The 26,946-nt window shown below is 33.5% G+C and overlaps 6 protein-coding genes across 10 annotated transcripts; 4 read left to right on the top strand and 2 right to left on the bottom strand.

Annotated features, from left to right (window-relative positions):
* Nucleotides 1-291: 291 nt before the first annotated feature.
* On the top strand, nucleotides 292-5,019 carry LOC111296523 (cytokinin riboside 5'-monophosphate phosphoribohydrolase LOG7-like). The gene is made up of 7 exons (XM_022890873.2): nucleotides 292-576; nucleotides 1,590-1,687; nucleotides 2,331-2,361; nucleotides 2,797-2,896; nucleotides 3,100-3,170; nucleotides 4,045-4,188; nucleotides 4,489-5,019. Exons 1-7 carry the CDS (start codon nucleotides 418-420, stop codon nucleotides 4,585-4,587), a joined length of 702 nt encoding a protein of 233 aa, XP_022746608.1. The 5' UTR covers nucleotides 292-417; the 3' UTR covers nucleotides 4,588-5,019.
* A 2,603-nt stretch (nucleotides 5,020-7,622) lies between these two features.
* Nucleotides 7,623-12,068, bottom strand: LOC111296355 (2-Cys peroxiredoxin BAS1, chloroplastic-like). The gene is made up of 7 exons (XM_022890618.2): nucleotides 11,744-12,068; nucleotides 10,971-11,045; nucleotides 10,798-10,879; nucleotides 10,624-10,703; nucleotides 9,218-9,343; nucleotides 8,222-8,335; nucleotides 7,623-7,980 (listed from the first exon to the last, which is right to left on the bottom strand). The coding sequence occupies exons 1-7, from the start codon at nucleotides 11,948-11,950 to the stop codon at nucleotides 7,864-7,866; spliced, it is 801 nt and encodes a 266-aa protein (XP_022746353.2). The 5' UTR covers nucleotides 11,951-12,068; the 3' UTR covers nucleotides 7,623-7,863.
* A 70-nt stretch (nucleotides 12,069-12,138) lies between these two features.
* On the top strand, nucleotides 12,139-12,759 carry LOC111297795 (protein SEEDLING LETHAL 1, chloroplastic-like). The gene is given in 1 exon segment (XM_089741817.1): nucleotides 12,139-12,759. A coding segment is annotated over 1 exon segment (621 nt).
* Nucleotides 12,760-14,819: 2,060 nt separating this feature from the next.
* On the top strand, nucleotides 14,820-19,702 carry LOC111297210 (transcription factor E2FA-like). Of its 3 annotated transcripts, none has more exons than XM_022891860.2 (14): nucleotides 14,820-15,229; nucleotides 16,341-16,524; nucleotides 16,672-16,725; nucleotides 16,834-16,919; nucleotides 17,034-17,122; nucleotides 17,239-17,293; nucleotides 17,476-17,528; nucleotides 17,617-17,667; nucleotides 17,771-17,819; nucleotides 17,938-18,003; nucleotides 18,092-18,168; nucleotides 18,326-18,554; nucleotides 18,835-18,901; nucleotides 19,044-19,702. In XM_022891860.2, the coding sequence occupies exons 1-14, from the start codon at nucleotides 14,957-14,959 to the stop codon at nucleotides 19,178-19,180; spliced, it is 1,470 nt and encodes a 489-aa protein (XP_022747595.2). In that variant the 5' UTR covers nucleotides 14,820-14,956; the 3' UTR covers nucleotides 19,181-19,702. The 3 variants fall into 3 exon arrangements, with proteins under 3 accessions (XP_022747595.2, XP_022747596.2, XP_089597421.1); XM_022891861.2 differs by having other exon boundaries at nucleotides 19,047-19,702; XM_089741295.1 differs by having other exon boundaries at nucleotides 15,207-15,222.
* A 2,813-nt stretch (nucleotides 19,703-22,515) lies between these two features.
* LOC111297232 (uncharacterized) lies at nucleotides 22,516-23,220 on the top strand. The gene has a single exon (XM_022891884.2). It carries the CDS (start codon nucleotides 22,591-22,593, stop codon nucleotides 23,218-23,220), a length of 630 nt encoding a protein of 209 aa, XP_022747619.2. The 5' UTR covers nucleotides 22,516-22,590.
* A 36-nt stretch (nucleotides 23,221-23,256) lies between these two features.
* LOC111297231 (putative HVA22-like protein g) lies at nucleotides 23,257-25,988 on the bottom strand. Of its 3 annotated transcripts, none has more exons than XM_089741296.1 (7): nucleotides 25,621-25,988; nucleotides 25,454-25,527; nucleotides 25,193-25,291; nucleotides 24,304-24,360; nucleotides 24,157-24,220; nucleotides 23,864-24,073; nucleotides 23,257-23,593 (listed from the first exon to the last, which is right to left on the bottom strand). In XM_089741296.1, exons 2-7 carry the CDS (start codon nucleotides 25,483-25,485, stop codon nucleotides 23,435-23,437), a joined length of 621 nt encoding a protein of 206 aa, XP_089597422.1. In that variant the 5' UTR covers nucleotides 25,486-25,527; nucleotides 25,621-25,988; the 3' UTR covers nucleotides 23,257-23,434. The 3 variants fall into 3 exon arrangements, with proteins under 3 accessions (XP_089597422.1, XP_089597423.1, XP_022747618.1); XM_089741297.1 differs by having other exon boundaries at nucleotides 25,454-25,518; nucleotides 25,621-25,700; XM_022891883.2 differs by lacking the exon at nucleotides 25,621-25,988 and having other exon boundaries at nucleotides 25,454-25,609.
* Nucleotides 25,989-26,946: the final 958 nt, after the last annotated feature.

Here is a 26,946-nt window from a genome sequence, read left to right on the forward strand (position 1 = left end):
AAATAATGAAGATCTTTGAAAGGCAGAGTATCTATCCACGTTGATGAAATCTAGTGGTTCATAGCGTGAAGCTGAGATATCATGCAAAGCACATCATCTACTCTCCATTTTTCTAATAAAGTTCCCACTCTAGGTTTATTTTGTTCCATTAATAAATCAATAACAAAGGCCCCTTTCTCTCCACAAATAAAAAATCAATATTTTATACCTTCCAAATAATATAGAAAATTTCCAAAATAAACACTCTTGAGAATTATATAAGCACCCAATTACATGGCTAAAGACTTAATGTGGCTTTGGAAACATTTTTCTTTTCTTTTCCTTGCCCTGTATTTAAACAGACAAATCCTAGTACTACTGCTGCGCACCTTGTTCTCATTTCTCAACCTTCTTCAAAGGACAACATTATTATTATAAATGAAAGAAAGAAGTGAAGGGAACAAAGGGAAGAAAGGACGAAAAGGGGAGATGGAAGAGACAAAGTCCAGGTTTACTAGGATTTGTGTGTTTTGTGGGAGCAGTTCTGGGAAGAAAGCTAGCTACCAAGAAGCTGCTGTGGAGTTAGGCAAAGAACTGGTAATTTGAAACAATCAACTCTTTCTTTCTGGGGATAATTGTTTTGTTCTTCTTTTCCTTTTTCGTTTCATTTGTACTTTTCCTGAGAAAATTAAAATAATTCCAATTTGAACCCTTTTTCTTTTTTGTACTTGTTTTCAGAACTATACTCCAACATTTTGTCATCTCAAGCTGAGATTTTAATTTCTCATTGATTTCAACATGGAGTTATTGTTTTGTTTTTCTAGAAAATCTGATTCATTGAATGAGTTTTTTTTTAACTTGGTGCAGTTCTCTTCCATAGTTGAGGAAAAACTTTCCTTAATTTCTTCTTCATGGTTAAATTTTTAGAATATCATGAGTTATATTCCTTTTAGATCCCAGGAATGATTTTTCTTTTATGAATTCTTTTTCTCTTTCTTCTCAAGTTGGGGGGTGGGTTGGGGTGTTGCAACTTGAAACAATCAAGCCTTCGACGTGCGCTTATGATTGTGAGGAGGAACTAGCTGTATAAGGCGAGAAGGCTTAGGGTTTATGTTTGGCATGAGAGAGAGACAGACGGACAGAGAGACAGACTTTGCTAGCTGTAACCTGCCTGTCAGTTGAGCAGCCTTCTTGCATGATCCTTTGTTTCATGTTTTTTACAACAAAAATGAAATTTACTAACATTAATCAGAATAATAATAATAATGCTAATAATCATAATCATAATCCCTTGCTTTTATCAAGGGAAACAAAAGTGGCTGCTCTGACATCATGACTCCTTTGAGCGTGTTCTCCCTTTGGGACTTCTACAAGAAAACCTCCATGATTTTTGTTTATGGGGTTCCATGAAAAATAAATTTATGTCATTCCCTTTGTAGGGTTTTCGTTTTTTATCATTCTCTTTTCCACTCATCCTTATAATTGTTTTCTCAATTTGTTTATGTTTCCAAATGTAAATTCTTGTACCTAGACGAAAATTTAATGTTTATGTCCTTGTGACGCGTGATAATGGTGTTTGGTTTTTTATGCATTTTGTTGTTTTTCCGAAGGTGGAGAGAAGGATTGATTTGGTCTATGGAGGTGGAACCGTGGGATTGATGGGTCTTGTTTCTCAGGCAGTTCATGATGGTGGGCGCCATGTTCTAGGGTTTGTTTTCTCTCTTTCTCTCTCTTTTTCTTTTTGGTCTTCTTCTTTTATAAAACAAGATCAGTGTACTTTTTTTCTTTAATCTCGGGGTAATGAACTTTGTGGTTTTTTTTTTTTGGGGGGGGACTTCGAAATGGGTTTTGAGTATTTGATATTTTAAAGAGCTTTTCCCTCTTGAACCATGCAAATTCTTCTCAATAAAGGCTGATATCATGGGATCAAATGCTTTTCCAGTGAAAATAATTGATTTGTCCTTTTTTTATTATTATTAATTTTCACGTGTAAGAGGTTTCTGTATTTACAAAGTTTAGCTTTTTAAGCAGCTTTGATCGATTGGGAAAAGTGAATCCCTTTTGGTCCTTGCATTGTCAGTCCACAATTGTACTGTAGCTTCCAGTTAAAGTTCATTTTAAAGTTGTAGACTTTAGGTCTTAGAAACTTTTTTTGAAGTCATTGGAGCTCCCTCGTTTTAACATAAATGAATGCTTCTTACATTGATTAAATGACTTTGATGCCCCTAGGAAAAACATAATTTTGATAATTGTAGACTTAATTTCCTCCAAATTTGAAAGTAGAATACACTACATTCAATTCTTTGTTTTGCGTCTTTGGAATGATACTGATTTATTGTTGGATTTTGCAGTGTTATTCCTAGGACCCTGATGCCTAGAGAGGTAAAAATTCCGAGTCCTGAATCAAATCTCCAACTTGTTCTGAGTTGTCTGCAATGTTACCTGATTTCTGTTTCCCATGGAACTGGTCATTCATTTACAATGACATGGCTGAAAATATAATAATATAGCAGTGTAGCTATCCAGCTGCAGCTGTCAATTATCTATCCTAATTATAGAACTAGTAGCTTTGCGGATTCTAATGATAAAAGCAAAAGAAATGAAAGCTGAAACGCAATGAAAAATTGTCACTTGGTTCACTCTCATTTACCTATGTCTGCTGTGTGTTCACAACAATAGGCAGTTAGTTGCTGTATTGGCTTGTTACTTAGTGGATATCTGATTGTTTAGTAATAACAAATTCCATAACTTTTTTATGGAATTTTATTGGGAGTTGTTCCCGGTATTTTGTTTGAAACATATGGGGTGTTGTTGCAGATTATTGGTGAGACTGTTGGAGAAGTAAGAGCTGTATCTGATATGCACCAAAGGAAAGCTGAAATGGCTCGACAGGCCGATGCCTTCATTGCACTCCCTGGTATGAATTCTATTCAATTTGCACATCCCTCTCTTATTCTTATATTTTGTCAGTCTTTATTGAATCCATTGATCAGAATGTCCTAAATATGTGCGACCATGCGTGCTTGCATCACATTATAATTTATTAGAAATGCTTGCTTGGAATGCTCAAACAGTACTTTGTGCTTACATGTAAATATGTAATGTTTTATTAAATTTCAGGTGGCTATGGCACCCTTGAAGAACTACTGGAAGTCATTACATGGGCTCAGCTTGGAATCCATTGTAAACCTGTAAGAAATATGTTTTGTTTCCCTACGTATGTTTAGTTATGTCAATTACTGAGTTTGATGGTTTCAAGATCTGGTAGATGACAGATACGGGTCTCGAATAAAAAAATATTTGCACGTAACTGTCGAAAACTGAACACGTAAACAACTTTCTTTTAAGTGGTAAAAACAAATCAAGGCCATGGTCGTTTGTTACAGAGAAAATAATTGAAGTTGTCAATTTCAGGGACATGTGGCCTTCCCTTAACAAATAAACAAACGGATTTAGGTGTTTTTTGTTCAACTTAGATCATTCTAACACGTTTATTGTCAGGCACTCCTATGTTCACATGACATCATGCTTTGTCTTGTAGAACACAACTTGGTTTCTAGTCTTGTATCAATGTATATTTCCATCCTGTCCGCAAGCCAAGTAGCGCTGATTCTACGTGTTTGATTTCTCGTGTTTCTTGACTCTTGAGTACATACTCTTTGAAAGCAAATTTGACACGATTTTGATAAATTAATATCTTATAAGTTATGATGTATTAGAAAGAAAAAACTTAAGAATCAATGCATGTGGCATGTGCTGCTTCAATACATTAATTCACATGGAAGGATACCATAAGATTTGATAACCTCATGATACTCGTGCTTCATGATTCGAAGAATTGATTGGAAGATCTCCGTTTCAATGGGAGAAAAGCTCTCACGTACTATTTAAAATTATAAAAAAAAAAATACAACTGTTGTTCAATTGAAGATGTTGGTAACTTGTCTTAGATAATTTATATTATAATTTATATCCAATAATTTTAAAATATTATAATAATTCAATCGACTTGAATATTATAATTTATATCCAATAATTTAAAAATAATTCATACCCTTTTTGCAGGTGGGCCTCTTGAATGTGGATGGATATTACAATTCTTTGTTGTCTTTCATTGATAAGGCTGTTGATGAAGGCTTCATTTCACCGGCCGCACGTCGTATTATCGTATCCGCCCCAACAGCTAAACAATTGGTCAGACAACTAGAGGTAAGCAGTTCCTTTCCAAATATTCAATAGCAAATAAAATTTTTTTAAGAAAATGAATAGGAAACTCACTTTTTTTTAAGGTTGAATAATCCCAATAATGGCCACGACTAAGACTAATTTAAGTGGAATTATTATATGCACCTTAATCCCCTTTCATTAATCATTCTTTCTTCAAGGCAATGATGTCTCCCCACCTTTGCATGAGAGTGACTGATTCAAGAAACCAATTTCACATGGTGTTTTGAACATATAATAAGAATGAAATTAACCTCATTGACTATGATTTTCTGTGTTAAACAGGAATATGTTCCCGAGCACGATGAAATAGCATCAAAATTAGTATGGGATGAAGTGGATAGATCACTCAGCTATGTGCCGGAATCCGGGTTTGCCACATGATATATCGCTTGGTTATGTATATTTCCTGCTGGGGGCTTTTGCCTACGAAGTATATAAAGTGGTATATACTGTCGCAATACCGTACAACCATGAGAGCACAGGGGCTTCTTGGGGGCATTTTGGAAATTGGCCAGCCAGCACAACTCTCACAAAAAAGCCTGATATATACTTGTCCATAAAGAAAAGACGTAGTGTCGTTGTCCCCCTTTGTGAAACCGTGAAGAAATTATCAATTCAAAACTAGTTTTGTTTACAACCATTAATTCTTTAAGCTTCTCTCAATATATAGTTATTATCTAAGAAAAAATGAATGGTTTTTGTATGTTCCGTGCAAAAATGAGTAAATGATGGACTGACTTGAAGATTCCTTGTATTTATATATTTATTGCTTGACTTTAAGGGCAATTGATGGACAAAGTTGTCTCTTAATAACTTTCTAAAATTATATGCCATTTTTCATATTTATTGCTATAATCCAAGGGCTGCTTCAATTTTATTAGTAATGGCTAATGAGGATTTAATTTTGAATATCAAACATGTATTTATATTTCAAAAGAGGTTTAATGGTTATTAATTTTTGTTTAACAAAACCCTTTTCCTTTAATTCCACATGTAAAAAGGAAGGAGCAGACAGTTGACAAAAATTATAGAGAAGGTGTGGTTTTTTTTTTTTTTTTTTTTTTCATTTGGGTTTATATTTTTATCTTTAAAATCGATTTTAGTATTGACGGTCTTTGATAGTCTTAAAACCAATTCCAATATCAATTCATTGGTAACTATGGAGAAGATTTCCTAATTATATTGTCATCTTTTATAGTATTGATATATATAGCTAGTTCAAGTAAGGACTAATATCATTTGCTTTTGGTAGACTAGACATTGACATCCAACTATTTGACACTTCAACTTAGAAGAAGCCTTTTACATCAAGATAGGTGGAAAAATATTGTTGAAAAATGTAATGTGGTCCAAAGGAATCCTACCATTTAAAAAATAAAAAGAAAATGATAAAAAAATCATCGAACATTAAAGATAACTTATTCTTAAGAACATTTGGAATCTTTAGATATGAAATTTTAACAATATATATAATTTTCAATACTCACACAGCTCACAAAATGTAAGTAGCAGTTAAATAAGGTTATTTAACTTCTTAATTAGTCATGCTTATTCATAGTCGATCAACTTATTGATATGCTAATATGCTTATGCTTAAGCTTAATTGATAAACTTAAGTAATCATGCTTACGCAATTTCAAGTGGAGCCTTGATAAATGAATTGAATATATGTGGTGGTTAGAACCCAAGGAATCGGTTGTTTGTTCTATAGTTACTATTCAGTGGATTTTTCCAAGTAAGAATCTCCTAGCATTCAATGTGGATGGTTGGCAAGAGGCAAACTTAGCTCTGCCAGTTGTGGAGGTGTTTAAGACACTCACAAGGGGATTAATTTCGTAATTTTATTATGGTCCTCTCGGTGAACAAGACTCGAATGCGGTTGAACCTTGCTATCGCACTTGAGATTCTATTACGAAATTGGGACTGAACGGATCAAATATTTTATGTTTGGATGTAAAACTTTTTAATTATGACTTTGCTTTGTTGTGGTGTAATTGGCTTTGTTTTAGCTTTTATCTAGTCTCTGTTTTTAGAATCATGCTTCGGGGATGAAACAATGGAATTGCCTTATCTTTTATTAATGAAAATTTATTATTGGCCGGGCAAAAAAAAAAAACTTATTGGTATGCCCACATCTACCATAAGAGGCGGAGACAAGGTGGCAGGTAGAGGTCACGGCCTCCCCTAAATTTCAGCTCTTTTATTCTGCGGTAATTAATTTTATCAAATTCCTACTTTATCCTCTTTTCCATTAAAATTATTGTTTTATCCTTCTCTTTATTTATTTTGTCTTCGTCCTTATCTATCATAATACTCCAATCATGACGTGGAGTACAGTGGCAAAAACATATTTATGACTTTAGGACCATATTTAATATATAAAATTATTGATAAGATAAAATAATAATAATTTTATATTATATTTGATTTATATTTAAAAAAAAAAAGATAAAGATTGCAAGAAAAATTAATATTTTTTTGTATAAATTATTCAATCTTTTTAAAATAAAAAAAATTAATTTTAATTTATAAAATTAAATTTATATGTCCAATTATATTCTTAAAAATTATATTAATAATTTAAATTATATAAATTTTAATAAATAAATAAATTATCATATTTTAATTTTTTTTATATATCAAATATAAAATAAAATAATATTATTTAATCTAATATAAGAAGCATGACCTTAACTTGTTAAATTGCTTATCTTGTTGTCATCCACATCATTGAATTATAATAGTTCCCTTAATTATATTAAGTGATGTCACCATGATTGCAAAATGAAATCATCATTGGATCATTAGAAAGTGGCATGGGCTGGGAATGTGTGAACATAGTATCCCTTAACAACCAACAAAAAAAACCATTTTCTATTTTAAAAAAAAAAATAAAAATAAAAATAATGCCCAATTTATGGGGAGAAATGGGCGGTGAATGTGATCAACTCATCATATTGTTATAGTGAATGCTGAATATAACGTGAGACACATGATTGATTGTTGATCCAACTGATTGGAATTTTGATGACTTAAAAGATTAGATCTGTGTAATCCCACATCAGGATTCTTTGCAATCAGCCAAAACATGGTCAACCCTATCTAGGGTTCTGATTTACTCGGCAGAATTGAAGAAAAGAATGCAGACAAAAACCAACAGGTGACAGGTCAAATCCAAAGCTGCCCCAAGTTTTTGTTTTAGAAAATGGCCTGTGTCAACATCAGCTGATTTGTTCATTTTCAATTCCTTTAGTAATTAAATATCTACCGATTTACCATCAATCCGCTAGAAAAGATTCTTTTCTTATTCTTTCCAAGCATTGCCAAACCGGGAAAGAACAATGAAGAAAAGTGAAGTACTCATTTTCTCCCCTTTCCCTCAATGTCATATGATCATCAACCAGAGGTTCATAACCTTCCAGCAGTAATGGCTCTCTGCAATTTTTCTTTTTTGTCAACCTTATCTGTCCAATAATATAATAAAATCTAACTATCCATTCCTCACATCCTCGAGTACCACAAAAAAAAAATGCCAAAGACCAATGCCAACATGATTATTCCCCAGCGATTACTGTCCAAAGCTCCACAATTGATAACAGAAACAGATACATAAAAACAAAACTCATTTAGACATTCCTAATGGACTCTTGGCTACCCTCAAATTGCTGCAAAGTACTCCTTGCTGAGCTTAGGGTCTGGTTTCATGGATTTCTCTCCAGGCTTCCACCCAGCTGGGCAAACTTCATCTGGATTTTCCTGCACATACTGCAAGGCCTGCAGGAAGTGCACGCCAAAAAAAGGACGCAGCAAAAAGCAAAGGACAAGACATTACATGCCAGAAAGGAAACTTCTACCATAAAGTAACATGCAAAATCTTAAAATTTAACTCTTAGAACCCATTGGATGTGCGGTGGGAGGGGCTCCCACTGCACTGGCCCGCCAATCAGGAATGGACTGATGCATCCAAAAGGGACTATAGTTGATTGCTGATTTCATTAAGGTAAAATATAATTACCTGGAGAGTCCTCATTGTTTCATCAACACTCCTCCCAATGGCAAGGTTGTTAATAGTAGAGTGCTGGATAATTCCCTCCTTATCTATAATGAAAAGCCCTCTCAATGCAATTCCCTGACATCCAAAGTGAACTTGTAAGAAATGTATGGTACAGATCATATTTGCAATGAAGTGCTCACTGCGGGGAAAAATGCAGTGAAGGAACATAAGCAGTCCAAATACTTGCTAACTTTTTTTTTAAGCCCAATAGCATTTTAAAAGAAAACCCTAAGCGGACCCTAATCTCTCATCTTCTTTTCTTCCATTAGCTTTGTGACAGTCACAGAACTCCCTCCTTACCTCCATTTCTCTCCTCTTCTTCTTCTTTCAATTGCAACGCCATCTAGAGAAGAAAATCTTTATTTCTTTAGAAATTTTGGAACCCCATTTTTGGGGATCCAGATAGTGAACTGGCCTCTCCATGGCCATAAATGACCAGCAAACTGGATCCCACAATTTGGTTCGTGGTTCCAAAGGGGGGAGCGAATTTGTTGACCATGATTCAGTCACTCAACCAAAATTTCAACTTGGGTTGATAGAGAGAGAATGACACAAGAGAGTGAGTGAGATGGCATGGGTATGGAAAACAACTTTCAGACCTCAACTTGTCAAGTGTCTTACAAAAACTTTTATGCATTCTTTTTCTAAATGCAAAACCTTTTTGTTTGACCACAATATTCTTGGCTTACCAAACACTAAAACAAGGAAAAAAATCAATCTCAAGAATTCATTTTAGATGAAGCAATCAATCCCTAAGGGATAAGGAATATACAGATATATAGACCTATGAATGAGCAGCACTTAATCATGAGCCTTCAGCTGTGCAGTCAAGTTTCCTCTTAGGTGACAGTCCAGCCAGCCATGAACATATCCCCAAAATTGCCGAAAGGAAAAACTACACAATGTAATATGCAACATTCTTGCATGCTACATATTCGAAAAGTTATTATCTCATACCTGATCAGGAATCAGCACTCCATACGATTTGGAAATTGTCTTCGTGACATCAGATATTAATGGATACTTCAAATCACCAAGACCACCTGACTTCCTATCTGTCTGAACCCAGGCAAGGTGAGAGAACTGCATAAAGAATAAGTTGAGGTTAAGTTTTATTTACCTTGAATGCAAAAACATAATCTAAACTATAATGCAACAAAGTAAACTTCATTAGAAAATTATAAATGCAGATGCCTCAACAAGCATATCAATTCTTACTTATCCCCGGTGATAACTATAATCCACACTATAAACATACAGTTTACATAGACTTCAAGAGAAAACTAAAAAATGCAGAGCATCAGCAGCAAACATACAAAATCCACTAAGATCTTAGTAATATCAACTTTTACATATTAGATAAGCTAACAAGCAGCGTTTGCTGGTGATTAAGCAACTTACCAGATAGTATAAAGTAGCAAATATTAAATTGATTGCAAATCACTAATACATCATTGAATGCAGAGATATTTTGCAACTAGAACAGGAAAATCGTCTATTTATTTTCCTTTCCTATAAACATCTCTTTTGATCCACTCTGAAATACTTGCTATAACAAAGCATTCCACCCGGGTAACAAAACCCTTACCATTTCATCAGTGCTACTACAAATCTTCTAGAACTGCAGACCTAAAATGTAGTGTATAGATCATAAGAATATACATACATATATATATATATATATATATATATATATAAAAGCAATTAGCATTGCATAGGGTACACTAGCAGCATGGCTTAATGAGGGAAAGGAGTATTTTGTAATACAATGTAGATAGAAAAGTTAACAACATTTGGTAAGACAATGTGCAACTCTGTGAATTTATTATAGGCCCACTATTTCAGTGATGAGATCTGCAATGCAATTTTGCTAATCACTACAACCATTTATCTTCAAAATCAGTCAATGACAGCCAAACACAACTAACATTTTTATGTAGCTGTGCAAGGCAAAAGGAACTCAACCACAAATCCTACCCAATTTATTCAAAAAAATTCAACAGATAGACCTGATTAACCTGAAACCCAATTAGATTTTAGCAAGTAAATAAGGCAAACATTGACCCAAAAGTGAATTGTCCACTTAAAATGTCCAAAGCCCAACCCTATCCAACCTGAATTGACTAAAAACAGTGAAAACACCTGAAAGACAATTTCCAACTCTATGCATAACCAACAAGAAAAATATTTAAAACTAAGATGAAGATGGAAGCATTCATTCAAGAATCTGCTGTGCCTGTAGAAAACTATCAACTTTTGTTATGGAAAAGAAATATACACATTTTTTGCTATAACAATAGGAAGGAGCTGGGATGAAGAATACAAGTTTTTCTTTTGCCTTCTTTTGGTAACAAGGTACTTACCACACTGTCAATAGAAACACCTAATATTTCCGTGTTTAGCTTCTTAAATTCTTCATAGCGGTCACTGAAAGCAGTAATCTCTGCAAGCAGGAAGAAATAGGGGAGGTATAAGTAAGAATGAGAATCTAATATCATAAAAAAAAATTCTGTTTAAATGTTCAGAGTCAAACAAACCTGTGGGGCAAACAAATGTAAAGTCCAATGGGTAGAAGAAGAGAATCACATATTTCTTCCCAATGAATTCAGAGAGCTTGACCTGAAACAATAAATGCACAATTTAGAATAAAATTGGAAAAAAAAATTGAAGTGGCTAAATATGCTTCAGAACAAACATCCGCATAAAATACCTTAATGAACTCCTGATCAAAGACAGCCTCTGCCTCAAAATCAGGAGCAGTATTTCCCACCAGTGGAAGCTCACTCTGCAAGAAGATGGCATGAAATGAGAAACCAAATCATGTATGCCAAATGCAGATACAGAAACAAAAAATGACCTTAAGGCAATAATGTGCCATCAAAACATTCAGAAATTGTTTAGAATAAATAAATTCCATGACTTTTTTTTAATTTCACTTAACATTTGTAATTTGCTCCTCTTTTTTTGTTTTAATCACCAAAATTATTTATTTTAAACATACTAATTCAATTAAAACTTCATTCTCAAATGATGTAAATATCCATTTCCATTTGGATGCCAACAACGTTTTTCCAATGGAGTTAGCTTTAGCTTACTATTTCACCTTTTCAATGGAGTCACCCACATTTATAACGCAAATCCTTTACTGGGTATAATCAATATTTCCATATTTGTCTAAAATCAAAACCGATTCCAAATTTATCATTTTTAACTCATTCTAATCAATGCCATCTTAAAATGACAAACATGTTCATGAAGGCAGTTAAAGCCTGGACACATCCTAAGAAATTCTTCTTTCAATTGTTCTCATTAATAAAAATAACGAATTAAATAAACTAAACATCACATTGCAGTCCATCCCCCTCCACATTCAACCAAACAATTTCCATAATTTGAAGAGTTAATAGAAAAAATGGAAAAAAAAAAAAACGCAAATAAAAAATAATGGAAGTGAAGAAGATAATTTTAAAAGCAATATCATACGCTGGCTTTGACGACTAAAGTCTTTCGAGAATGGGAGTCGCGGGAGTGGGAAACGGAGCGGGCGACGCGAGATAGGAGAGGAGCACGGAGACCGGTGAAGGAATTGGGGAGAGGAAGAGATAGGGAGGAGGGCTTGGATTTGGGGGAGAAAGCTCTAAGGTTTGAGGAGATGAGAGCTGCAGTGGTTGAAGTAGCTGAGCAAGCCATTTTTTCTCACCCACTCTGGGAGCCAACGAGGAGAAATGATATATCTGGTGGGTAAGAGGATAACTGGAAAGTGTGGGGGTTTTATATTGGGTTATCGGCCTTCATTTTTTTCTCCCTAATCCAATACCACCCTCCCGTCAATCGCCTCTCTCGATGATCTAAAATCAACCGTAGATTTCCTCGCCTCCATGAACTTCACTACACTCGAGCTTCGCCGAATCCTCTCCATGTGCCCCGAAATCCTAACCGCCAAATCAACTTCACTCCTCCAAATCTTTATTTTCCTTCTCCGTGAAACCCTCGTCAACGGCTCTGATTTAAAGAATGTGATCAACCAACGGCTCAGATGTCTCACATGCAACGGGGAGAGCCAACTGCACCCCACCCTATATTTCCACCAAAAACATCGGAATCTACGAGGTAAAAACTGCACTTCCTTACTGTCTTGCGGCGTGGAAAACAAACTGATACCTCGTATCAAATACTTCCAAAAGACCGGATTCTCATACAGACAAACGGTTTCCATGTTCCGTAGGTTTCCTCAACTGTTTAATTACAGTGTTAAGGAAAATTACGAGCCCAAATAAAATTAATTCGTGGTGGAAATGGCGAGAGATTTGAGAGAAATCAAGGATAACAGGATAAAGCCAAGGCACCAATATTGTGCTGAAAAAGGGGTTTGTTTTCCTTTGCCTGTTTTGTTAAAGACAAGTGAAGTTGGGTTTCATAACAGGTTGGAGGTTTGTTGTGATTCTTCGTTGCCTTCTAAGAGCTCTCCTTTGTGTTGTACAAAAAATTGTGACATTTAATATATGATTCAATATACAGTGCGAAAAAATGAATTGATTTTTACTTATATTTTTTTTTTCTTTTACAACCATGTACAATTTTGTGATTGGAATCTGAAATTAAAATGGGTTACCTTCAAACTTTTATATGGCTCCATTTTTGTGATTCAATTTAAGTAGATAGAAATGAAGAGGAACAACATGAGTAAAATTCAAATCGAAGAAAATAGGTTACAATTGATTTTTGTAATTATTTTTAAGATATGATTTCTTACAAGGATCAAAATTTAAAATTTTCTTACATTTTTGCTGCAAAAAAGAGTAAACGATACCATTAACATTTTGTTTAAGTATAAGTAATTTTATCAATTCATGTATTTATATAATATAAAATATTGATAATTCATATATTTTTATTATATTTTATATAAAAATTACGTGTTATAATTCATATCAATATAAAAATATAAAAATTATTTTTTTTATTTTTTTAAATTTTTTTATGTTTTTTGTTAAAATTTTAAATTATGTTATTTCATATATTTTATTTATATCATTTTTATATTATATTAATCTATTGTGTTTTAACTTGTCAAATCTTAGTATAGGAATGTTAAGCTTGTGCTAGCCTTGATTTCTTCAAGGGAATATCCAACAATGTTCCTTTTCCTTCTGAATATATCTCAACAAATGAATGACTTTGTCATCTCCTACATCGATTCCTGCTTATACATTTGTGTATAGGAACAAGAACAGATAAACCAAGACTAGCTAACTTTTCAATAGAATCAAAAGTTCAACATTCTGAAATAGGAATAAAAGGCACTAGGTTGAGGGTGGCAAGAGGAAATAAGCCCTCCAACTGATCCACTTGACAAAATGGACCAAACTTTTTGTTGCAATAACCAAAAAAAAAAAAAAAAGGAGGAAATTCAGGCTTCTGATTCAACAATATTAGAATTATAACATTGCTCAGCTATTATAATGAATAATAAGGATCAGGTATCAACACAATTGTAACACCTATGAATCTTAGATTCTAATTTTAGCAAATACCTTACAACTGGAAGAATCTTAAGACCATACATTTTTCCTTGATCCCACATTTTCATTTTTCTTATGAAAGAAGAGTTCAAGTTGTAAATCTGATCAATTGGACCATTTTAGATATTTAGTTCCCCTTACAACCATTACCCTTTTTCGTATTAGTTGTAATTTGAGATTTTAATTTGAAATTTTCGAATTTAATCATAAAAAGATAGAAAACATGATTTATAAAATGAGATTAGGTCATCACTTTGTTGCATTGTTGAGAATTACATGCATTTAAAAAAATTTTAAAGAAAAAAGAGGAATCGGATGGTTGTCATTTTGCCATTTGTCATGATAGGCCTTTTAGGTCCTTCCAAGTTTAGGGTTTTGATGATGGGTAACAAAATGGACGAAGACGAATAAATGACAAAAAACGCACTACAGCTCTTTTGTAATTTCTATTTTTGACTTTTTTGCATTTTATCCTTCTTTTGTTATCATTTTGTAGAAACACCTCAACTCTTTCTACATTAGCAAATTTCGTACTATTTTTTTTAAAATATTCTTTTAAGATATTTTTTGTTTGGATTAATATCACAAATGATTTTTATAGTATAGTAAAATATTTAATATGTATTTAAATTTTAAAAATTATTTATATAATATATGAATTATAAATTTATTAATTAATATAATTTTTATCTTGAGATGTAATGAATTAATAATCTTTTAGATATTACATTAATTATTAATTTTATAATTCAGATATTATACTAAAAATTTTTAAAATATAAATATTATATTAAATATTTTATCATAGTTTAGAGATTATCGGTGATATTTTTTTTTTTTTTACTTTAATTGTTTTTAATCTACGAATTAGATATTGAATTTCTTATCTTGTTTTGGGATACAATTGAAAATAAAAAAGGTTAGAGCTCAAAAAGGGAAAACTAAAAGCTTTAATACATTATTGTAATTTTAAACAAAATACTTCCCTCCACGTCCATCCGAACTAAAATTCCCTCCCTTCCCTCGTGACTGCTCTTTAACCTGTCCCTTCACTACTTTCCTTCTCTCTTTCTCTAACGCTCATTTTCTGTCTCATCCTCCTTTTTCAATTCCATTTTTACCCTCGTCTCTCTCTCCGTTTCCCTCTCACTGTCACTCCAAATCATAAACCTCCATGTCCAGCGGCGCTCGAGCCTCCGCACGTCCCACTCCGCCGTATCCTCCTCCTTCCCCGGCTGTCCCTTCAGCACCAGCATCGATGGGTCCTTCGATTGTTCCGCCGATACGTCGCCACCTGGCATTCGCCTCGACAAAGCCGCCGTTTGTTGATCCCTATGATTATCACAGATTTTCCTCTAATAATAGTAAAAATAATTTAACCGGCACTCTTAATGCTCATGGACTCTTCGCCGATCAAGATGTTGAAGCAATTGTTGTGAGGTCCCCAGTGAGTTTTTGTAATTTTCATTTTTTTGCATTTAAAAAATATGGTGGTGATGGCGTAATTGGTCAACATATTTTTAATTTTATGAGAATTTTATAGTTAGATTTGGTTAGATTGAATTATTTATGGTAATTAATATTCTATTCATTTTTATGTGCTTAATTTTGTGGATTCTTTTATCTATTCATATTGAGAACCTTTCGTGGTGGCTAGTTTACTTAGGGGGATTTAAATCATCAGTAGCATTATTTGTTTCTGCAGTGAAATTGTTATGCATGTATTTTAATATGTGGACTTTTCACAGGGCATTTACGTTTTTGGTGATGTATTTGATGATATAATGGACTTCGCGTAGAGTAAAGTGTTCATTTGCTGTACTAAGTTGAAATTTAATGAATGCCGGCCTCAACCAGTTTCCGGAACTTGATGGCTTCTACATTCTGATGTCTTAATTTGAGAGGGCTAAGTTTTAGTGCTATCATTTTTTTTTTCAGACATGCTGATGATTGAATATCTAGCTATTGAGTTTTGGTTTTGATGTTTTGGATTTTAAACATAATTGCAATTGATAGTATATTAGTTTTATGTAATAAACTTGCTATTCCCAGAGAGGAAGCTGATGCCTGTGCTGTATTCTTGGTTTAAAGCAGAATATTTGATGCCATGCCCGTTATGAAGAAAGCTTGACGTCTGTTAATTCTTTGGATGTTGCAGCTTTGATGGACATTTGATAAATGATTCAGTTGATATTGTTATGCCTATGACTGCATAATTTCCCCCTTCTGTATGATATTGATTGCTAGTCTGTCACACAAACCTGTGTTCATATATGACATTCCTTTTTCTTATTGTCCTCCACATAATAACAAGTGAATTAATAGTTGTTTTACTTGATTTTTTCATGACATTGATCTCTCTGTGTTTTGGCTTTTTTGCTAAACTTTTTAATCAAGTAGTCAAGTAATTCTGATGGTTCTTATGGCTAACAGTATGTTTTCTTGTGCGTGCTGTCCTATACTTGCATTTGTTAGACTTAGGCTCTTTTTAATTTTTTTTTCAATTAAATAGGCTGTTAATGTAAATATAACCATACACAACTACTGGTTTTTCTCAGCAATTAAAAAGGAAGAACACTATGGACAACAATGAAGTTGAGTCTAGCCATTGGACTGGCAGTCCAGGAGTTACCAGCATATCCAACAGTCCCTTCCAAACACCTGTATCTGCTAAAGGAGGAAGGATAAATAATAGATCAAAGTCCAATAAATCTACACCTCAAACATCTGCGTCAAATGCTGGTGAGAAACTGTCTGCTACAAGCTTAGTCCCTGGAAGGGAACTTATAATTCATTCCACTGCTGTATTATGAGTACTCTAATGTGTGAAGAAAAAGAGATAGAATATGGAGAAGAAGAATCACTGACATTATATATGGTAACTGGCAGGTTCTCTGTCTCCTGTTACACCCGCTGGCAGCAGCCGTTATGACAGTTCTTTAGGTAATCTTACTCATGTTCTTTTTCTTTTAACGTCTTTTTTTTGTTTTTGTTAGCTCCTTAACCTTTTTATAGATGGTGGAATGGTAATAATGTGGTCAAAGTTTTTAGGTCTTTTGACGAAAAGGTTCATCAATCTAATAAAGCATGCTGGAGATGGTATCCTTGACCTAAATAAGGCTGCAGAAACATTGGAGGTAGACAAACAGCTAACTGAGCTTATATATCATTGGGCATTATTGTGTTTTGTCTTGTTACTTAAAGGGTTCTTTTATTTTGTCCTTTTTTTTTTCCTCTAAATGTTGTAACAGGTTCAAAAGAGGAGGATATATGACATAACGAATGTCTTGGAAGGCATTGGTCTTATTGAAAAGAAGCTCAAAAACAGAATACACTGGAAGTAATTATTGATGATGTTAAACATTTTTCAAGAATTTGATGTCTTAATTTGGTTTGTCATTCTGGTTAACCTTCAAAGAACATAGGACTCATTTGAGGATTAATCAAATTTACTAGGGGTGTTGATGCTTCAAGGCCAGGAGAAGCAGATGGTAATGTCTCTGTATTACAGGTATGTGAAAGTAATATCAGTTTTGTTTTCTTTGAAGCAACAATTTTTCCTGTTATTTTGCCTTAGAATGTTTCTCTCTTTCTTTATGTTGATTTATGACTTTCAAGAGAATGGTCAGTCACTGCCAGTTAACTGATTTGTGCTGTTTATTCATATGAGCTTAATTTCTATTTTTTATGCAGGGAGAAATCGAAAACCTCTCCATGGAAGAGCGCAGATTAGATGATCAAATAAGGTGGTGCATGGCTTCTACTCTTGTTAGAGTAGTAACTGTTACTTTCTCAAACCTCTTTAGGAATGCTGATGCTTCTAAAATATTGCAGAGAAATGCAGGAAAGATTGAGGGGTTTGAGTGAGAATGAGAACAATCAGAGGTAAGATTTTTACGTCTGCCTTGTAGTGGGTTCCAATTAATTGCAGTTAACTACTGATTTTTTGCAAACAATTATACATTTGCTCATCTTCCAACTGTTTCAGGTGGCTTTTTGTTACTGAAGAAGACATCAAGGGTCTACCTTGTTTTCAGGTCTGTTTATTTTGAGTGTCACTAAATTAATACTTTTGCAATCATCTTATGCATTTGCACCAATCTCCAAGACATCTTGGTTTTTGTACGGCTAAATTTTCCATGTTGCTTTTGGCAGAATGAAACCTTGATAGCGATTAAAGCTCCACATGGAACAACACTGGAAGTGCCTGATCCTGATGAAGTAAGTTGATAGTTGGAGAACTTTAATACCATTTTCCACTTTCATGTTTTGTAGGCATAATGGCATTGGTTGCTCCTATATATTCTAGGCTGTTGACTACTCACAAAGGAGATATAGAATAATCCTTAGAAGCACAATGGGTCCGATTGATGTTTTCCTAGTCAGGTATTGCTCCCTTCTTTTTTATGCTAAATTATTTATCTATACATGTTTATGAACCATCTTTCTTTTGAAATTATATCTAGTTGATGATGGACAAGAGAGGCTCTTGTTTTAATGTCTTTCTCTTTTTGTCTTGCTTTTCAAATTGTTGTTTCCTCAGCCAATTTGAGGAGAAATTTGAAGAGATGAATGGTGTTGAGCCACCAGTGAGTGTCCCACTTTCTTCAAGCTCTGGCTCTAATGAAAACCAAGTTGAGTTGGACAATATGGAGGGCACCAGAAAGGAGATTGAACCACAGGCACAGCAAACTCATCAAATGGGCTCTGATATTAACGCTTCAAAGGAGTCTGTTGGGGGAATAATGAGAATTTTTCCGTCGGATATTGGTGTAAGTGCCATTTTTTTTAACCATTTATTAGTCTAGCCAAGCTTTATAAAGAACGAATATATGAAGAGTGGTTCATGTCAAAGGTTATTTATGAATTCCTGGTAATATGGAATAATTCATTTGGAGCCTTGGTTGTTACCCCTCTTTAGGAGGGTAAGGCCCTAGATTCAAATTCCCTTCTTCCCCTAGGACTTCATCATGCACCAAAAATGATGCTCTTGTTCTTTGTTTTCTGGTTGAATGTGTAAATTAACTATTACTTTTGTTGTCTTGGTTTTAGAATGATGCAGATTATTGGCTTCTATCAGATGCTGATTTTAGCATTACGGATATGTGGAAGACAGACTGTATCCTTATAGAAATTTTAGTTCCTCAATCTGCTCTCCCCCAAAGGCGGGAAGAAGCACATGCACAAACTCATTTTAATTCCTATCCAATATACATTCATGGGCACAACACGTAAATATTAATCCTTAACTCCAAGAATAGCAGGTTTTGAATGGAGTGGGGTAGATATGTTTCATCCAGATTATGGAATGGCTGATGTCAGCACCCCAAGGCCACAAACTCCACCATCTAGTATGGCTGAAGTGCCATCTTCCAATTTTAACTCAACTCGTAGGTAAAATTAATTTTCCTGACCAAGTACTGAAAAGAATGCCGACACCCCCTATCTTTAATTTACATGGATCACTGGATAAAGATGTGGATGGTAAGTTTAGGGGCATCGGAATTTGCTGCACGATTGAGCAATTTTCCTAACCCATGGTTTAGTTACACGTATAAAAAATGTTGCCATTGGAATTCTGGATTAGATGGGTGTTGAAGATGGAATAAATGCAATGGACAACACTGGAACAAGCACAAGGTTGACATTGGGCATCAAATCTGATTATATATGCTCATCAACATCCCTTTGTTGATCTGAGTTGCTTAATTAGTCAGTTTGAAATATCAAAGCTGCCTGCCGAGGATTGATCTGTTGTTTGTCTGAGACCAATCAGTTGTATATGGAGATTGTTACCATCTATATATCATCATGATTGTAGCCAATCCAGTGATTTTTCAACCACATAACTTCCCTGAACTTCATCACTTTGTAGTTGAATTTGAGCTATTGCGTGAAAATTCATAGCGGAGTTTTTCAAGTTCTGTTTTTGCTAATGTAAGATTAGTGGGTTTTCCAAGTTAGATGTATTGCCAATCCATGGTTTTTCATTTTCACCCACATTTCCACTTTATATACATATTTTCGTATTAGATGATTGGTGATAATGGGCAATTAAAAATTGTGACCTGGCTTCAAGGGGTTTCATCTCTTTTCTTCAAAGTTTCCTTCGCTTTGAGAAACAATATTGTACAATCAAAATTAAGAATCAAACTGAATGAGATTTTGGAAATCCCACACAGAAAGAAATTCAATCAAATGGATAGACCTGAAGGATTGTCTTTTTCGTCATCGATCTGCAACTCCATTTCCTTCTAAGGTATGTCTTAGTTATTATTATATATAAATATATTAATTTTAAACATGACTTAATAATATATAAAAATGATAAAAAAAACATAAAAATAAAAAATAATACAGTTTTAAATTTAAAAAAAAATAAAAAATATATTTCGTATTTACTTTATTACACAAAATAGATATAATATGGATATACGAATTGCTACTCTGACTATAAATATATATTGTATTTGAAAACGTCAAAAAATAATCTCTGATTTCGGAACCAGATGTACCCGGGGTTCTCAATCATAGTTTTGCAACTTTTGTTTCAAAGAGGGGGCACACAAACAGCAAAAGCAACCACAATTTGTTAACTAATTAAGGAACCTTTAGGTAGTTCAGGTAATTTGTTTTGGTCTCTGTGCCTTCGCATGGATGAGGTCGAGTGTTGCAAGAATTTGAGCTTGTCCAATCATGGTTCAGAAAAAATTTTCAAGATGCAGACTCTTTAAGTCTTGACACACGTGAAATCATAAAGGGACTATATTGATTCACCCACATGAAAAGAAGAAAAACATGTGAAGACAAACTAAAGTGTTTGTCGTTGAAACTTTCGTAATTCCATGATACAGGATCCAAATGGCCGATGCTGGCATCCCAAAACAGATTATTTCCTTCTTCTTAGTACCTGGCTCATTTTTCCTGTTCTTTTGGGAAGGAAAGTGATGCATTAGAAAAATGAAAATGTTGAAGAATTTAAAACAATAATTCAAATGCAAAACATTAAATTTTTGTAACTTCTAAAAGTTCATATTATGTACACATCATGCTATTACTTTAGTTCTTTCCTTGTCAGATTTAGACAAACATTAAATCCAAGACCAATTCTTACAACTGGTAATACACATAATGAAATGTTATAAAATTTAAATTCAGAATTTAATTTAATAATATATTTAATTATTTTAAAAAATAATATTAAATAAGTTTCAATTTTAAATTTTAATACTAGTAATTTATTTTTATATTTTTAAATTATAACTTTTTTTGTAAAAAAAAAATTATAAAACAGAATGAAATATGCTCCGAAAAATAGTTCTAAGTTTTGTGTTCATAATTTGCAATATTTATTTTTTTTATATAAATGATGATTCGGATTTGTAACAAGATAAGAAACATAAACCAACAAAATTCGTGAGTTGGGAAATAATAATGTTGAAATGACAGCGGCTGTAACGTTGTGGTTGGCAGCATACTTTAAAAAGGTTCCTTGGAAAAGCACATTGAAACACGACCAAAGGCAGAAAAAAAAAACACCCAAAAACAATGGAAAAGGGAACATACAAAACTGCAGGCCGCTTGATTTGATCGACCAACTACAAAACAAATTTTGAAAAAAAAAATAGGGATGTTTTAGCATAGAACAAGTGGCCACATATGGTTTCTCTTTTGTCTTTTTCTTTTTTTAATTGCTTCAAGAAACCAATCCATGACTTGGAAAGCGGGGTTCCATTGTCTTTCGTTCTATGTGATTCCCTCTAATTTAACTTTAATCAGTAAATTACGGCAGCTGGCCACCTTATTAAATGAAAAAAATATTGATACAGTACAATACAAGTGTAGACTATCAAAAATTATACTTACTGATTTATGATAATATTATTGTCAGTCCATATGATTTTTTTAATAAAAAATTATTATAATCAGTAAAATTTAATTTCAAATTTATTATACAAAAATTATTACATAAATTAAAAAATTAAATTTTAAATTTCATAAATAACCATTCAAAGACCAAAGCAACAGGACTATAATAAAATTAATCATCAACTTCATAATTATGAGATCTCCGAATTTGTATTAAAAGCATTGTTATTGGTTGGGCATATGAAACTGTAGTTAATCTAACATATTCATGAAGAATATGTACTTACCTCATTGACTTTTATAGTGCTTTGATCACATATAAGAAGCTTCCAAGTTATTAGGAGTTTTTTTTTTTTTTTTAATTTTCCCATACCATGTGTTCTAGAATTCATGAGGCTTCATTTAATATTTTGATTTATATTTGGATTCAGTCTCATATTATATATCATTGTGTTTTTATTTCCCAAATAATCCATATTATAAAATTTTATTTTTACGTAAATTACATTAATAATTTCATGTATATGATAAAATTATCAAAATGTTTTTGATTTAAAAAATATTTTATTCGCTCACACTTATAATATTTTCATAATTTTACTAAAAAAAGTTAATGATGTAATCTCGTCGTAACAAAGCTTTACCATAAAAACTTTGATTTTTTAAAAAATTATTATCATTATAATTAAATATTATATTTAGATAATCAATAAATAATTAATTATTATATTATAATCAAATTATTACATAACTACTGCTTAGATTCGCCCATAATTGCACTCCGGTCCCTACCATTAAACCATTTCACCTTTATTGTATAAATTAATATATTTTATAAGATAAAAGATTAATAATTTGTGCACTTTTATAAACTTGTATTGAAAAATAAAAAATTATTTTTCATAATTAATATTGATTTTTTTTTCGTTTATTATTTATATGTGGTGTGTTAAATTACCAAACGATTTGGCAAGGCTTCACTCAAAAGAGGAGGCTCAGACTCCCTTCTCTTCAAAGAAACACTTTCCTTTTGTACCTACCTTTTTGAACATGGACGACAAACTAGAGCAATCGTCGCTGTCAACTCTCCGCCGCCGCAACTCCATATCAACCCCTGTCCAAGTCCCTGCAAAGCTAACTCTCCTAACTCCAAAACCTCTCCAAATCGCCACCAGCTTCCCAAATGGCAGCGCCGCCTCGGCGCCGCTTGACCTCGAATTTATCTCCCTCAATACCTCCTTTGCTTCCTACACTTCACTCAAAGACATCCTCCCTTCTTCCGCCGTCGCTATCAACTCCCCAACCGCCGCAGGATCTGCTACGAATTCCGGGCACGGACTTTCCATCCGTAACCGTTTAGTTAAACAGGCGGCTTGGGCTTGTCTTCAGCCCATGTCTTCTTCCCCTGACTCATCTGGCCCTCACTTTTTCCGTCGGTTTTGGCTTCGGTTCTCTTCTCAAAACCCCATCTCTTCTTGCTTCCGGTTCTTCCACCTCAAACTCCTACCGGGTCTGACCCGAGTCTTAGATCGGGTCCTCCGATCCATTGGAATCAACTTCACCAGATAACACATAAAGGATGCGTTTCACACGCAAGACGAAGTGTAGAATAAACAAAAAGCTTTTAAGCTGTACGGACATTCATAATAGAAACATATTTTATATTACAAAGGGAGAAAAAAAGAATGAATAGAATTTCAGACTTGGTATGCAAGAAACAAATTCTGGGTTTCTTTTCTTTTTTTCTTTTGCGATTTTGGGGTTATTTTTTTGTTACAAATTGTTACTTGTGTGGTTTGGTATGACGGTTCTTGAAAAAAGCCTGTTGGAGCTTGAAGTTACTCGGGGACTCTGGAATTGGGTAGTCATCGCTCTGGTCGTATTCTGATCGGCTGTCACGTTCGATTTTTGTCGAAGTCCAATTCTTGTTCTTCCCAGATTTCTGCAACAGGTTTGGTGAAATAACATTGAAGAATTAGAAATTTTAAAGTGCTAATTGTTTCAATATGTAAATGAAAATCAAAGTATTAATCACACCATCGATGAACCAGAATTTGATAAAAAATTTTCATGTTGGATTTTAATCTTAAAGAAATGCTACCGCTGAGAAATGCTGGGTTGTTTCGTTTTCTCAATCTTCAAATTCAGGTTTCGCGGTAGTTATAGTTTTAAGCAAAGGGTAGAAATTAGAATAACATGGAAGGAAGATAACCTGATTGCCATTTTTTATCCTTGAAGATTGACCACCCAAGTATTGTATCATTTCGAAGAATTTTGTCTGCCCCAATTCTGTGTAGTTTTGCCAGTAGAACAAAGCCAAGTCCCATGCTCTATATCTCAGCTCCTGTATCTTTCTTTCCAATTCTGTTTCGTGTCTTGACATGAAAGGCCGCAACAAGGTGTTGTACAAGTAATCGCTTCCCTACAATAAAAAAGCTTATTATTGTCTATTGAGTTCAAGTTTTGAGAAAGATAAAATGTATTCCGTGTACGTTTTGCTTTTACCTTGGTTTTAGGATACCATAGGCCGATTAAGAGTGTAAGCTTCAGCTCGTCATACATCGGCAACCTTCAGGACAGTTAAAAATGTAATATTAGTATTCTAAGCAAATCATATTGGAGCTATGAAAGTTCAGAGTGCTCTGTATATACCATGAAAGGAATGTGTCCCCTATCCTCTCAAAAACTGTCAGAAACGCCACAACAATCCTGCAAAATTCATTGCCACCATGACTTTAAACTTAATAGAAAGCTAAAGAAACGAAGCACAGGCCAGAATCAAAGATTGGTTGAAGTGTGTTTTTTTATAGTAATAACAGAATAAATAAAGACAAGTTGCCCATGTTCCTATTCAATATGATGGCGACTTATCAATTGAGTTCTAATTCTACCATCAACTAATCCATAAATCAAAGTGAATTTTGATCTTACTCCGTTTTATGTGAGAATTATTATGGATTCTTGATGTAAAACTTAAATCAAAGTAATGGCTTTTGGGTATTTTCCTGCAATTCTTTGGGGTCCATACCCCTCAAAATCATATGCATGGCCTTTGGCCTAATGGTTCTTATCTGACAACGAAGTGCTGACTCGTTTTAAAACCTGGGATAAATCTAGGAGAGCAACGATAAGCTGTTGCCCTTTCTCCCCTTTTTTGAGTTGAAGAAAAACAGAATTATGACATGGGACTAATTGAAACATAAGTACCACCTAATCAATTTCACCTCAAATGATGTCAAGCATTAGCTCAGATGACATGCATATATTGGACAAACTCCTAGAAATATATTGGTTGGAAATAACAAAGCAACCTAACTGCGTGTGACATGTTCTAAGGAAGTAGCTATCCAAAGGCGGAGTGGATTTAATTGGGAAAGATTAGGCGTTAACGTTGAATTTCTCAACCATAATAGGATAAACAAGCATAAATAAATGAATAAAGACTTCTATGGATTGAATTGGCCAAAGGCCGTTCAGAATGAGAAAAGTCTACGGCTAGAAAGCAAATGCAAGAAAATGTGAAAGGCCAAGACTCTGATACCAATATTGACACCAAAATCTGAGTTCCTCAATCTCGACCTTCTTCTTCTCCACCGTTTTAAAGCATTCGATCGCCGGATATGCATATCCCAGAACCAACCTGAAAAACACAAATCACCAGAAAATAGACAAGATCAAAATCCAGAAATGAAAGTAAACGTTCTTTAATTATAAATTTAACAAGCAAAGAACATTAAATGTAAATCAATAATACATAAAAACAGCATGAAGAACAAAAAAAAAGCATCGGTAAGTCACTTACACAAGCAATCTGGTAACGAATTCACCCAACATGTTTTTTAATTCTTATTTCTCCAATCTCGTGCTCTAATTTTCCTGGGGACAAATTAATAATATCCCATAAGAAGAAAAAATCATTGAACTATAGTAAAAAACAAAACAAAAAAAGGCCAACCCAAATTCCCAAACCTGTTTACAAAACCAAAAAGATGGCAAGCCAAATGAGTAAATGAAGTTTACTGATCTATGGTATCAAAAATGGATATGGGGTTAAAAAGTTAAAACCTCTGGCGAGAAAAATGTGTTGCTCGACAGACAAAGAAAGAAAGAAACGGGTTTTGGGATCAAAGGGAAAATGAAAGAAGATGTTTGGTATTTGGTATTTGTAGCAGTTATTAACCAAGTACTTTTAATCTTGTTTTTGTTATTATATAAAAAAAAAAAATGATTGGATTAAAAGGCAGAAATGAAAGCAGGGGAAGGGGGTTTCTTGGCAGGCACGCGTTGGTTTTTTTTTTAATATCGGAGGTGTTATTAGGCTGCTTAAGCTCGAATCTAATTCTTGAAACAAACAACAGCTCCTTTTAAAGTCACTCGGTGGAGAGATTGTTGACGCCGGGACGCTTTGTTAGATTACACGCAATTAATTCACCGCGCAGGGGATTTCCTGGGATTTTTCTTCCAATGGACTTACCATTTGGCTGTTACAGAATCTTCGTAGGGGTATTTTAGTCATTTCGAAAATTTATAAAAAATTGTTGTTTTAAATATGAAGAAAAAAGGATGAAGAATATATTGGAATAATATGAGAGAGAGAGACAATTTCAATTTTCGAAAAATATTTGTCACATGATTGGTAAGTGGTTGCTAAATTGTCCATTCTGCTCTCACTTTATTAAAAGAGAGACGTGTCTTGTAGTGTTGGTTTTTCTGGTTGTTGACGTAAATATGAAAAATCTTGCAAACCTAAATCAACTTCTAATTAGAAAAAAAAAGGGAAATTTTGGGTAATGTTATAAAGTTTCACATTTTTTCATTTTCATCTCTAATTTTTTAGGTGCATTTCATACAATCAATTTTTTTATAAATATTTTATCATTATGAGAAATATTTCGAAAATAAATTCATATATATCTAGAATTATTTTTAAAAAATTAAGTTTAATATTAAAATATCATTAATTTGATTGTATTAAAAAATAAATAATTTTGAGAATGCATAATAATAAGTAAAAAAAAATTATAGTAGAAAAACATTTTTTTATCATTAATTTGAGGATTATAAGAAGGGATTAATTATAAAGAAAAAAAAGATTACTAGAGACAATAAACAAAAGTCCTTTTGCCCTTTTGCTTTTGGGTAGGACCTTCATACTATTCCTTCAGAATCTTCCAATGGTAAAGATTTACCCGACATTGAAGACTTGGTTGACCGCATCTTTTCTTTTTTTTTTTTCTAGTATCCCCTCGAGGGTGGCATAAATGCTTGTGCAAAAGCTAATTTCATGGTATGTTA

The sequence above is a fragment of the Durio zibethinus genome, chromosome 12, assembly GCF_047325235.1.
Source record: "Durio zibethinus cultivar Kanyao isolate XHJ-2024 chromosome 12, ASM4732523v1, whole genome shotgun sequence".
NCBI lineage: Eukaryota > Viridiplantae > Streptophyta > Magnoliopsida > Malvales > Malvaceae > Durio > Durio zibethinus.

Bases quoted from the DNA above. Each gene is read 5' to 3' on its own strand.
- LOC111296355 (XM_022890618.2), bottom strand. From the start codon at position 11,950: ATGGCTTGCTCAGCTACTTCAACCACTGCAGCTCTCATCTCCTCAAAC. The intron at 9,344-10,623 runs GTAAGTACCTTG...TTCTTTATGCAG, and splicing joins GTGTTTCTATTGACAGTGTG to TTCTCTCACCTTGCCTGGGT. The intron at 8,336-9,217 runs GTATGAGATAAT...TTTGGATGTCAG, and splicing joins GAGTGCTGATTCCTGATCAG to GGAATTGCATTGAGAGGGCT.
- LOC111296523 (XM_022890873.2), top strand. From the start codon at position 418: ATGAAAGAAAGAAGTGAAGGGAACAAAGGGAAGAAAGGACGAAAAGGG. The intron at 577-1,589 runs GTAATTTGAAAC...GTTTTTCCGAAG, and splicing joins TGGAGTTAGGCAAAGAACTG to GTGGAGAGAAGGATTGATTT. The intron at 3,171-4,044 runs GTAAGAAATATG...CCCTTTTTGCAG, and splicing joins TTGGAATCCATTGTAAACCT to GTGGGCCTCTTGAATGTGGA.
- LOC111297232 (XM_022891884.2), top strand. From the start codon at position 22,591: ATGTGGTGTGTTAAATTACCAAACGATTTGGCAAGGCTTCACTCAAAA.
- LOC111297231 (XM_089741296.1), bottom strand. From the start codon at position 25,485: ATGTTGGGTGAATTCGTTACCAGATTGCTTGT. The intron at 25,292-25,453 runs GTAAGTGACTTA...TGTGTTTTTCAG, and splicing joins TTCGTTACCAGATTGCTTGT to GTTGGTTCTGGGATATGCAT. The intron at 24,074-24,156 runs GTAAAAGCAAAA...TTTTTATTGTAG, and splicing joins TATGGTATCCTAAAACCAAG to GGAAGCGATTACTTGTACAA.
- LOC111297210 (XM_022891860.2), top strand. From the start codon at position 14,957: ATGTCCAGCGGCGCTCGAGCCTCCGCACGTCCCACTCCGCCGTATCCT. The intron at 17,123-17,238 runs GTAATTATTGAT...CAAATTTACTAG, and splicing joins AAAAACAGAATACACTGGAA to GGGTGTTGATGCTTCAAGGC. The intron at 17,668-17,770 runs GTAAGATTTTTA...CAACTGTTTCAG, and splicing joins GAGAATGAGAACAATCAGAG to GTGGCTTTTTGTTACTGAAG.